Raw genomic sequence first — 12749 nt, 5'->3', positions numbered from 1 at the left:
AAGAAGAGGTAAATAAACATAAAATCTGTTTAGATAAGGCACTACTCATAAAGTTTTCAAAAAGAGGATAAGTATTTGATGCTAAAACAAAGTGCCTTTAAAAAAACTTCTCTAGAACTGGGGGCTTGTGCTGTTTCCTGCCCAAAATTGCTGTCTGGGAATGCAATGGCAGTTGTCCATGGTCACAAAAAAAGAAAAGACACTTCATGCTGGGAAGGGGTGTGTGGGTAGGTGCTGTGTGAAGCAACAACAACAAAAAAAACCCAAATCAATAAAAAATCCAAAACAAAACAAAAACAACCCAAAATATCCAGCAAAAGCCAAGATTTGAGATGAAGAGAGGCATCCAATATTGTCCAATGTCGACCAATACTGACCAAAACCAAATGTGTGTATCAATAAACAGGATGTGAGCAGAACTGAAGGAGACACTGATTCTTCACTAATCACCAACAGGACTACTTAATCTAAATTAAGTTCTGTGAGGTTAAAAAACAAGCCTTAAAGAAAGAGCTCTCCAGATTTTCAGCAGGAGTTGAAAACTGTCAGCAAAACCAAGAGATTTCAGTCAGCTGTGGCCATCACATGTCGCTGGACCCTGGAGCATCACCACCACTCCCTCCCCAAGCTCGAGATGAGAGAGGGAAAATGGAGAACTGGGAGAGTAAATACACCAAAATTACTTGATGGAACAGCCTATTTGATGCCTTCCAGACAAAGGGAAAATAAGAACAGCTGCAGCAATAAATCCTCAGTACTGGCAGGCTCTGATGGACCAGTGAACACGAACAATGTCACAGAGCTACAGCAGGATGGAAATCTCACAGTTAAGGACCAGCATGTGCCTGGTCCTCTCTGTACCTGTGGCTTGTCTCTTCCCCTTGATGATATTTCAGTCACAATTAATTCAGAAAACCACAAGGTTCCACTGGGTTGCTGTTTCGTCCCTCCTGCATGCACCCACACTGTCCTTAGAACTTCCCATCTTCAAAACAGCTGAAGGCAAAAGTTTTGCAACTGACACTTATATTTTCCTACTCCTAACTTTATTAACAGATTGAAGTCCTAATTTGGATGGATAATTCAAATGCTGGTAACTAATTGCACTTGTTCCCTCAGCAGATTTTTCCCATGGCACTTTCTTGTCCTACCAACCAACTTCAATGACAAAGGCTTAAATGTCATATTAGCAGCAGGCTTTTTCTGCCCTTTTATGCAAACACCCTTTGCATTGTCCTCCATGTTTCTAGGCTGCAGGTTCTGCAAGCATAGCACACTTGTCAGCTGGACTTATTGAATGTTTAACAAACCCTCACTGACTGTGTGGGAGCCTCCTGCAAAAAAATTGCAGGATGTCACAAACAGCATCCAAACCTGGGCTCCAAGAGCAGCTGTGTCAAAGCTGCTGTCCTTTGCCTTTGTCACACACCATCTCCACTTTCTCTTCTCCTTGTTTTTCAATCCTTCAGTTACAACAAGCATGGTACTCTGCAAACAAACACACTTACCATATGCAAGGACAAATCAATTCATTGCCTGACTTAATTTTAATTCAGAAAAGCCAGTTATGATTTACTACATATTCTATTTATTTAAAAAAACAAGACTGACAAGCCAATGCAAATATGCAATGCTGATGATGCACTTTGCTAGACAATTAAGCCATAAAATTCTATAGCACTGAAAATAGCACAAAACACCACATGCACAACGAGGCCAAGTTCTGTATCCTGAGGAAATAGCTTTGTATTCCATAAATTTACAGCATTTTATATCTTGCCAAAAAAAATACAGTGAACTCCAGCATTGAAGGTTTCCACCCCCAATCACCATTATGTGTGTTATACAGAAGTTATCACTAAAAGGCTGATATTTAACATAAAAAAATAACTGAATATAAAGACTAAGTGCCAAAACAGAAGTGCAATACCATTTTCTGACAGTAAATTTGAACAATCTAATGGCAGCATCTGCTCTTTTTGATAAAGAGGCAGATGTATTTTGGGCCTCATCCTAACTGAATGAAAATACTTACATCACTTACTAAAAAGCAATATTTTACATAAACTCATAATACCAAATCTACAATGAAAATCTTGTTCATTCTAATGACTTACTAGCCTAGCAGAAGCTTTGAGCCCAAATATTTCTTTTTACAATAGGCCAAAGTGATTCTCTGCATGAATTTCATGTTATCCATCTGCAGAATAACACAGTATTGGATATGGAATACTGGCTTAAATCTCTCTTGACACCATGTTTTATTTGCCTGCATGGTAATAAAAAGCAAAAAGTTTTATTAATGTAGAACTATGAAATGTACCAAGAGATACTCTAACACCATTCACCATGAATATAGATTAACATTTTAAGGTTTATGGCTAGTTATATATTTATTAAAGTTACTGTAAACAATATCAGATGAAGGTGAAATAAACATGAAAAAGCTCTCCATGGGTTTAGGTATATTCAACATCACAAAACTCCTCATGTTCGCATTAAGTGCAATGATGTAACAGATATAAATCAAACATAATGACACAGTCAAACCTAAATCTTCCTTTGTTTAAAACTGATTCTGCCTCTATCTGGCTGCTGAGCCAGTTATCTTTACACATGCTTGTCCTTCAGAGCACTGACACACAGTCCTTCCAAACTGCAGCTCATTGCTCCAACACAGATTTCCTGGAGGACAGAGACATTCTTCTCACAGACAAACAGAAGGCATTCATAGCACTCTCTCCCTCAGATAACTCTCAGCTCCAAGTGGAAGCTCTGCACTAGAACATAAGGATGGAAAATAAATAACATAAATTTGAAGTGTCAAAAGCAAGTGCCTCATATGGGGAAAGAAATCAGCGAGATAAATCCTGCAGAACAAAGGGACACTGCTTTTTTGCTGTGTGTTCTCCCTCTTCCCATCCAGAGACAAGGTGCCCAGTGAAATAATTCAAACAGCCACTGGATTTACTGATTGAATAAAGGAGCATCCCAAGCAAGGAAATCTATTTCTTTTCCAGCATGGCTATTAAACAGTCTCATCACACTCAAGCTTTTCCAGGTACAGACTTGCTTGTCTGAACTTGGTCTACATGTTTAGGCTGAATTTCTCTTGCAAAGTTTAATTTTTATGTTATTGTTTTGAAGAAATCATTTAATCATCTTTCAAGTTTTTAACATCACATTTCCTTAGCACCTTGAGCTGTACTAGACACAAAACAAGCCTGCAGATCTAATGAAAAATCGTGCAGTTGCTCTTCTGGGCATTCTATACAGTATTACTTTGAGCATCTGTTTTGGGAAACATCCACCAAACCTTTTCAAGGACAGTTTCTAACACAGAGACTGCAGAAGATGAAACTACAAAGCAATGCATCTGAAAAAGACTGGAAACTGAAAATAAGCAGTTGGTAGATGCAGAGGATGCACAATGGCTTTGTCAGTAAGGCACAGAAATAAGAATAACTTGATTTTGGAATCTGTTTTTATGACAGCCAGGTTCTAAAGCAAAATGCTGGCAGTCCTGATGGCTGAAATAAAAAGAGCAAGCTTCCTTCTCTATATCCTTCCAAAACCTCTGAATGGAATCCAAACCAGAGTTCTGCTGAGCTCTGCAGAAAGATCCAGCATGCAGAGAACTGTGCTGGTCGTGAAAATGACATGTATTTTAACACAGTGCTTAAATGGCAATGTTAAAAAAGAAGCAGTGTTTATCTAGAGCAGCAAGAAATGGAGTAGGTGTGGAACTGAAGTAGTTCACATCACAAGATCTGGGCTTTGAAACCCAGCAGGATGGGTAGGAGAAAGGCTTGATGACCCCAAAGGCTGTATGAGAAAGTGAAGAAGTGTGCAGGGCTGCTTGATGGACACAGCCACTGTGAAACAGCCACTGCAGGGCTGTTGGTTTATCTACTGAGCCAAGCTTTTATTTCCTTACTTCTTGGTTGGAAGGGACCTTTTAAAGCTCATCTAGTCCAATCCCCTGCAATGAGTACAACCTGAACTTCAGCCAGATCAGGTTGTTCAGACCCCATCCAGACTGATTCTGATTGTTTCCATGCATAGGGAATCTACCACCTCTAGGCAATCTTTTTCAGTATCTCAACACCCAAAAAACCTCAAAATTTCTTCCTTATACCTGCTCTAAATTGACCCTCCTTCAGCTGAAAACCATTGCCCCTTGTCCTGTTGCTACAGCCCCTACTACAGAGCATCCCCATCTTTCTTAGAAGTTCCTTTTCAGTGGGTCTTCCCTTGGAGCCTTCTTTTCCAGGCAGAAACACCAGTATCTCAGCCTTTCCTCATAGGAGAAGTGCTCCAGCCTTCTGATCATCTTTTTGGCCCTTCTCTGAGCCCTGACAGGTCCATGTTTATCCTCTACTGAGGACTCCAGAGCTGGATGCAGCACTCCAGGTGAAATCTCAGAGAGGAGTAGACTTGCTAATTAAACTGATGTGTGCTTGCAGATGATTAAAATTAAATTAGATCACTGTGCAGTACAAAATTTCTCTGCAACGTTTCCAGGTGTGAGGTCAGAGGTCAAATTCATTTTAGTAATCACCATTGCACTGGATTTTGTTACTGGCAGTCAAATCCTGACAGAAGACAGAATATATGAAATGTTATCCTTTCCTTCATACCTAGAACCAATAATCATTGTAACATACAAGGGGCTACTGTTTGATTTGTGTGCTCTAGGGTCTCTAGGCATTAGTTTTCATGTGTAAAACTTTTTGTTGTTTTAAAATCTGGCCCTGTTGCCCTTAACCTGTTAAAGAATCACCAACCTCCACCAGAATCTACCTTCACATTGTTCCCACGACCACACCAAGTTCAAATCCTTTTGATTTTTAGACTAAACCTTAACAATGAGATGCAAAGGTGGCTACAAGCCCAAAACACAAAACAAACCAGTCCAAAGCCTGAAGGTTTTACTGCAGGCTTTTGAATACTTCAGTTCTGACAGAGCTGTTTCCCATGTGCCAGCTTGGCTTTACACTCTGTTGACAGCCACACATGTAACCCCAACTTGGCCACATCTGCCCAAAAAAGCCAAAACCAAGCAGATACCCTTGTCTTCATTTTTTCCAAATTCTCAAAAGAAAAGCAGATAATTGCACTACTAGTTTCTTACATTGAGGACTCTATACACCACCTTCAAAAATCTTTATGCAAGGGTTTATAGTTTCTTGCTGTTTGTAGAACCATTTTTTGTACAACTATTTTTTGACAGTGTTGTATCATGGAAGACATCCATGAGATTGTCTTTGCACAGCTTGGCAGATAAAAAATTAATTTTAAGTAGAACAGCAAATCAAGCATTGATAATGCCACAAAAACATTTATCTACACGCTGATGACTGAAATCTAACATAAAATTAATGCAGGCATTTAAGTAGTATTGTGATTCACAATTAAGCTATGCAGGTCTTTGTCGGGAACATCTTGGAATTTTTTGTTTCAAGAAAACCAGCATTAAAATTAATTTTTTTTTCTGACTTGCCCTTTAAGTTCCTGTTTTCAGAGTTGGAGTTAATTTTTAAATACTAACTCTGAATTTTTGGTGGTGAATCATATATATAGTGTTCATACTGATTTGAGCTAGGTATGAAGTAGTGAAGTAAAAAATTATGATACACACAAATAACAATAACCACTTATATTCAGTGACACAACTGTTTTGAGAATACAGGAACATTTGGATACCATTTTAGGTCATCATTTCACCTGGTTCTGATGTGTGACCAAAAAAAACCATCACATCCACTCCATGAAGCACAGGGTAATTAATTCCACCCTGCCTTCTCTTGTGTGCTCTATTTCAACCCTAACAGCCCATAAATCAAGAAAATCCTCCCATTCACGGCTCCTTTCCTGCAGTGTTGGCAGGCCAGCATGGAGAGCACTGACACCTGCTCCAAGGAAACCAGCCCCACCAGCTGGATACCTTGCTGGGGTTAGATTTTTAAACAAAGGCAGTGAGCAAGCAAATCAGAAAGTCCCTGTAATCCCAGAGAAAGAAGGGCTTGCCTTCCAAAGGCCCTTCCAGCCAAACCTGTATTACTCTACCTGCTGCACTAGTCCAGATAAACCAGCTTGGGATAGCAATCATGCTAATATAAAGCTACACACAAAATAAATTACTCCAGAGCCTGCTGTATAAATATTACCTTTAGCCATGATTTCATATCTGCCAGAAGCAGAACATCTTATCAGGGTTATATTACGCATTTATAGTATTTTTTAAGCCCCTGAATTTTTGCAGTGGGCTCACACAAGAAATGGGTTTGGTTTTTTTCCCAGAATAGTGGTAATACATACACTCAGCATCACTTTTTGAAACAAATAAAATCCCAGGATTTTCAGTACAACAAGATCATCATATTGAGTATCTAGAAAAAGGTCTCATAAAACCCATACTGGGCAGAAAACAGTGAATTTGAATGAGGAAAGAGAATTTTTAATGGAAAGACATAATTTCTCTCCCTAAAAAAAGTCAGACTGCCAGAATACAGGAGGACACAAGAAGAGAACCATTGGTGATTGCTTATCTTGCTCTTACTTTTCTTCCCCAAATATTTACTAATGGCTACTGAGGATAGAAGCCTTTTCTAGATCAATTTATTTCTCTTTATCTTTTTAAGGTGATTATAAACTGTAAGCCTCAGCAACTCTGATTTTTATAAAACTAATGCAGATCTATTCAACATCCAACAGCTCAGGAATGCCTGTTTAACAATTACATCTCCTCAAACTCCTCACTGGTGAGTTGCTCCTATTAATTCTCCCAGGAATTTGAACATATTAAGAATGCTCAAGTGCTGCACCAGGCCCGCAGTGTTCCCTCTCTTCTTGCCAACCTTCAGCCTGCATCCAATGCAGGAAGGATACCAAGTGCTGCACACAAGGCTGTGGATGCACAATGAGTTGGAATGACCTCTGGATAACCTCACTCTTCTGGACAATCTTCCACTGTGCAGTTTTGCCTTTGTGCTTTCACTTATCTGCCACTTTCCATCTCAACGAGGACAATTAAGAGAGAAGGAACATGACATTAATGTCATACTTGCTACATTGCACTGATAACCCCACACACGCCTTTGGCTTCTTCCACTCCCTTTTATAGCTGGGAAATGACTGTCCAAAAGCTTAAAGCTGCTCACCTAATGCCTGTACAGCAGCTGGCACACTGCAGCCTTGAGCCCACCCCACCCAAATCCTCCTGCAGGGATGCAGGGATGCAGGAGCTGATGCTGCCAGCACTCTGGGTGCTCCTCTCTACACCCCTCACCCACAGTCAGTGCTCCCCAATCCTTCCAGCACACACAGCAGCAGAGGAAGCACTGGCAGTGCTGCCTGAATATGGTACATTCAGGTTTCTGCTGCTGTTGACAAACTGTGAGGAGGAAAGGCACTTTTGATAAGGACAGGCCACAAAGAAGGAGGCACAGAGACACATCAAATGACAAGTCTGGAAGAGGAAGAAAGCAAAACCTTTTGCCCTGTGGTCACAAAATACTTCCCACCACTTTATATAATGGTTTGCATGCCATGGCCATTAGCAGAGCTGAGTTTACTGCTCTCCTGGTCTCTTTTCCACCTTTCTGCTGGCATCATTCCAGATGCTTTTTGTTATTGATTTGGCATTTCCATTTATTCTTCTGCAGGTTACTAAAATTATTTTAATACAGCTTGCAAGAATCACAATGAAAAACTACTCAAAGGTTCAGAAGTTATTTGTCTGACATTCTACTCCCATATTCCACAGCAATAGTCCTGGATGTGCTCCCTAAGGTTGGGAGAGGAGCCTGCCAAACACTGAACTAGCCTGGCAGGTGATTCAGAGCTATTTTTTCCACCAGGAACTCAAAAAATACATCAGACACAAATATTTCATGGGATATATTCACAGGTCACGCCTGACACAGGAAAGCATTAAGCTCATAAATTAAGCTCACTCCTTTGCAGTAAGCTCAGACTGACACATGGCAGAACAAAAGCATTTGGTCCAGCAGTGTTCCAGAGAAAAACTAAACAACTGGAGATCCCTCTAAGACAGGCACCAAGCACTTGAATTTTTTAGTTAAATTTCATTTTCACTTTTTAAATATGCAAACAGCTTGACCTTTGCTGGGCCAGTTAAACTACTGGGGGAATACAGACATAGATACAACGCAAGGTACGTCTGTGTCTTTACAAGCATTAGAAAAACAACAAATATTCACTTTACAAATAAATAAAAAAAAATTCTTTTAAGACTAGCTGTCCCAAATGTCTAAGACTCACGTTATATGATCTCAAAATTCCAATATACCACTAGGGAATAATCTTGGTGGGAGGGCTGTGCATTTTTGAAGCCTCTCTCTTTCACATACTCAAGCTTCATTTTTTTCAGTAATATAAACAAAAAGCCTACATTTTGTTAAAGGAAATCTCATAGTTTCTCACATGTATGTGATACTCAGCCCAGGGCTGATTTAAAAAAATCCAAATACTGCATGAGTTGACAATGCTATGTTTCAATATAATTTAATTAACATATTCATCTTAGGGGCTGTAGGAATAACTAAAGACAAACCAAGGATGGAGGGACAAGGGATATGGATCAGAATAAGAACTAATAGCATAAACCCACATCTGAGTCTAAAGGGCAGTGAAAATACTCTGCAAAACAATATCCTAAGGACACAATAAAGAAAATCCATATAAAGGAAAAAAAGATAATCAACAACAAAAAATGCAAAGATAGGAAAATTCCTTTTATGGCATTTCCAGCAGGGTTTAGTGAAATAAAAGGTGATCAAGTGGTTCCACTGCAAAGTCTATAAGCCAAAGTGAAGATCCCAGCACTTTCTGGAAAAAATCCAGCCCCCTTGAAAAGTAGAGAAGGTGAGCAGCTGAAGTGTTGAGTATTAGAGGTCACTTCTGGAAAACCTGTGCTTGCATGTAGCTGATCACATGAAAATAGCTTTTGGAAACAGGCTCAGGCAACAGTGCTCCAAGGGGAAATGTGTTGCACATTACATCACCATCATCAGTAACAGGTAATAAGTTTTTACATTTTTCATATGCAGCAAATTTAATATAAACATGGTTTTCCTATTAGGCAGAGGAGCAGAACACAAGTTTCTCAGAGAAAACTGTGCTCTGAGTTCCTCTGATTTTTTTTCTCATGCACTTAACACCTGTGATGAACATAAGAGGAACCAACACAATGTTCCAAAAAAACATGTGACTGTAGTAGCAAGATACCAAGCCAAGGCACCACAAAATAGATCCTCCAAAGTTTTTTCAAGTACTTAAAAAACCCAAAAATTCCTTTATCCCAGGTATTTTGCTTCTCTGAACACATGTAGCAACATCTTTCTCTCATGTGATTTCTAACAAAATTTCTAAATCAGCCTAAAAATATGCCCATAACCCACAGCACTAACATTAGTTTTTGTTAAACAGAACATCCCAAGTTTTTTTCTTGCTTGTTCTTTTCTGTGATGAATATTGATAGGTACTTTTTTCTCCAAATGCTACTTTTCCTGACTATTTTAAAAGATTTTGACAGTAGTACCAACTTCACTAATTATATGATAATTTTAGATGCGATTTCTGATTTCACATACAATTTCTACAGATGCAAAGCTTGTGTTTTCATCAGAAATTGCTGAATACAAAATAAAGTTATATGATCAAACTGCCTGCCTTAATGAGCAATATTAACTGCAGAGAGCTTGCACAGAGAGCATAAGCCCATATTTCAAAGTGCATTTGCTACACAATTGTTTACAGAAGTGCATTACTAATTCCTATACAGACAAAGCTTTAAATCCATGGTAAAGGGTTGTATTAAATGCCTGGAGACACCTACAGGTGTTTTTTGTGGAGCTGTAGCCTCACAAAAAATCTTACAGTCCTTAATTTCTGTTAAGCACATTTAATTAATTTTGCCCATTAATGTTGTGTCATCTGGGAGAAAACTTCTCAAGCAACTCTCTCCCTATGACATCTCTGAGTTCTGACACATTTCATATGTTGTTTCTGAAAACCTGGTATTTGCACTGATTACCCACCCTAAAATCTAAATTGGAAGAACAGAACTGGAGGAGGTGACTTAGATGTGCAGAGAACTCAGAAAGTAACCTGAACAGAGCCCTTGGTAAATGCTTGAAATAGCACACAGCAAATATCAGTAGCTGCAACATCAAGATAAAGACATCTTGGTGACCTGGGGGTCAAATGACCAAGTCACACTGCTGTAGACAGCAGTACCACTGTGTTCCAAAATTAGCACTGCATATACTGCTAAATGCAAAATCACCAGGAGGGGGGATTATCAGCTTCTTAAAAACCATGTTTCTACTTACACAGCAATTTTAATAATGTTAATGGTGAGAGGAACTGAGCTGCCATGACTATCAGCTAATTGCATTAACATGTACAAAACACCATAAAAATTCCATGCAATGTCTGTTTAACAACCATTCCTCATGGACATGTTAACAAAATCCTTTATTTGCACCACTCCATCAACTGCCATAAATCATATATAGTTTGGCAGTTGCCAGCTTATTTAAAATTCTCATTACCTACAACTAGCAAGTTATCTGTATGCTCCTAAATACATAATTAAAGCAAAATAATGTTAATTAAAAAAAAAAAAAAAGATATATGCTTTCAGGCTTCATTTTAAATTCAGAAGTCACCCAGACCCATTCATATGCAAAAGGCTCAGTGTCACTGTTTCTAAAGCCCAGACATTAAACCAAGATGAAGGCTGCCTTGTTAGCCAGAATTACCTTAGGACAATAGGCCCTAAGAGCCATAAGAAGTTAAAAATATCACAGTAGTAAAAAGGAGAGGTTATTAAGCTCTACATAAATGTACTGCTGCCATTGGATGTCCACAGGTCAAGGATGTGATCATCCAGACTGTGATTCCTCATCCACAATCATTGTCCATGTCCAGGGTATGTCTGCTCCCTTTGGGAAACCCTCTAGGTTCCAACAGAACACAAATTCTCTCTGTGGCACTCTAGTAGGCACTGCTTGCTGCTACTCATCTCACTTCAAAGCAGTCATATACATTTAACTGACACCTGTTTAATTTTTTTTTCATCATCTCCACCAAGGATGAAAGTGTCACATTCCATATCTACAAGTCAGAGTTCTACCTCCCTGCAAAAACACTCGGGGACTTACAGGAGCTACACCTTACTGGAGTAGCAGTTACCAATTTTGACAACAATTCTATTGAGATTACATGAGAAATCTCAAAACAATTTCTTATCTCCCAAAGGTACACCAAAACCATCCGAAAGAAATTATCAGAACCAAAATGAACTTACTATGTAGGAAATATGCACTGAAATTATTAGCAGACTTAAGATAGCTAAAGCTACAAAGTATTTTTTAAAAGACTATTTGATTTTCATCACTGTTCTCACTATTTTCCTGTCCAAGGATAAAGAGATATAAGTAAAAATAATCTGTGATGACTCCCCACAATCTTCTTCAGTCATCTCAAAGAGAAACAAAACAACCTTTCCTCTCCCCCCACACCAGAGATTAGTTAGAAAAATCGGTCCAAAACAGTGGATTTGGCAGTAGTGAAACAGATTTTTCCATTTTAAATAGTGCTAAGAACACTGCATGTGTAGGGTCTTTTATAAAATTATTTTGCTATATTAACACTTCCTCTGAAAACACATTCTGAATGTACTCCATCTGATAACTGTGCAGTGCAGAAATTACACACTTGGAAAACTCATTATAAGATGACAGCATTATGTTAATGTCTGCTAAAAATTACTACAAGTTGTAACTTTAATCATCCCTGCCTCCCCCTTCCAAAAAAAAAAAAAAAAAAACTTTAAAAAAAAAAAAAAAGGGAAAAAATCAGCATGCACTTTGGCATTAAGCATCTTTTGGCATCTGGCTGGTTTTTTTGTTTGTTTGTTTGCTTGTTTGTTTTGCCAAGAAGAATGATTTAATAAAATAATACATTGTTGACTCACCACAGCATGTGCTATGTCTCTCATCTATAGGAAATAGTTCAAAGGCATCAACTTCATGCATGGGTTGCCATGGCTGATATCTGAGTCTGGCCTGCTGGTGGTGCAGGTTTCTAATACTAGCCCTAAGCACAAAAAAAGAGAAAGAAATATTTGGGGTTTGATTGACACAGAGAATTTCAGATACCTAAACTAACCTGGATTATCAATATCTGCACATCATAAAACAAAGACTTTAGATTTTCTTCTGATAATACCATAATGCATCCTGTTCAGGCAGTATCTGTACCATAAATTTCCTTTCTTTCACACAAAGAAGAAAGGCAGGAGACAAAAAATTATGCAGAATGAAGTGCTGTTTAAATGGGAAAAGTGTGTCACAGTTATTCCCCACCAGAAAAAAAAAAAAAAAAAAAAAAAGAAAAAAATCATCAAGGCCTTAATGCTCAAAAGCACATGTTTAAGACTGTTCAAACTGGAACAGATGGCACTAAAAAAAAATCATAAAACTGATCTAAAATAATTATTGTTGTGTCTATACTATCTATCTTTTTCAGGCCAGATCTTTTCTTTGGAATAAGGAAGAGCAGAAACTTTACCTATAATAAGTTGAGATATGGACACAGTCACCTGCCAAAATACCTGGGGATGGAAATGAAATTTGACTTGTGACATAATGAACAGTTTTAAAAACTGTGTGATATGGACACATATAGGCATCAGGAAAGGCCTGTGAATTACTGCT

General features: G+C 38.5%; 1 protein-coding gene across 11 annotated transcripts in view; it reads right to left on the bottom strand.

Moving 5' to 3' along the window:
- Positions 1 to 12749, bottom strand: part of MAPK10 (mitogen-activated protein kinase 10) — a 160888-nt gene that overhangs the window by 121227 nt on the left and 26912 nt on the right. For 5 of the 11 annotated variants that reach the window (XM_079306531.1, XM_079306534.1, XM_079306539.1 and 2 more), the window contains one exon: positions 12008 to 12129. The exons of the other annotated variants lie outside the window; for them this stretch is intronic. Coding sequence is in view for 1 of the 5 variants with exons in the window: in XM_079306529.1 (XP_079162655.1) it covers positions 12008 to 12031 (24 nt within the window). In the remaining 4 variants the exon portion in view is untranslated. The remainder of the gene's footprint in view (positions 1 to 12007; positions 12130 to 12749) is intronic. 11 annotated transcript variants of the gene reach the window in all.

The sequence above is a fragment of the Erithacus rubecula genome, assembly GCF_903797595.1.
Source record: "Erithacus rubecula genome assembly, chromosome: 5".
Taxonomy (NCBI): Eukaryota; Metazoa; Chordata; class Aves; order Passeriformes; family Muscicapidae; genus Erithacus; species Erithacus rubecula.
The sequence above is the reverse complement of the archived record's forward strand: the minus strand, read 5'-3'. Positions and strand labels throughout refer to the sequence as shown.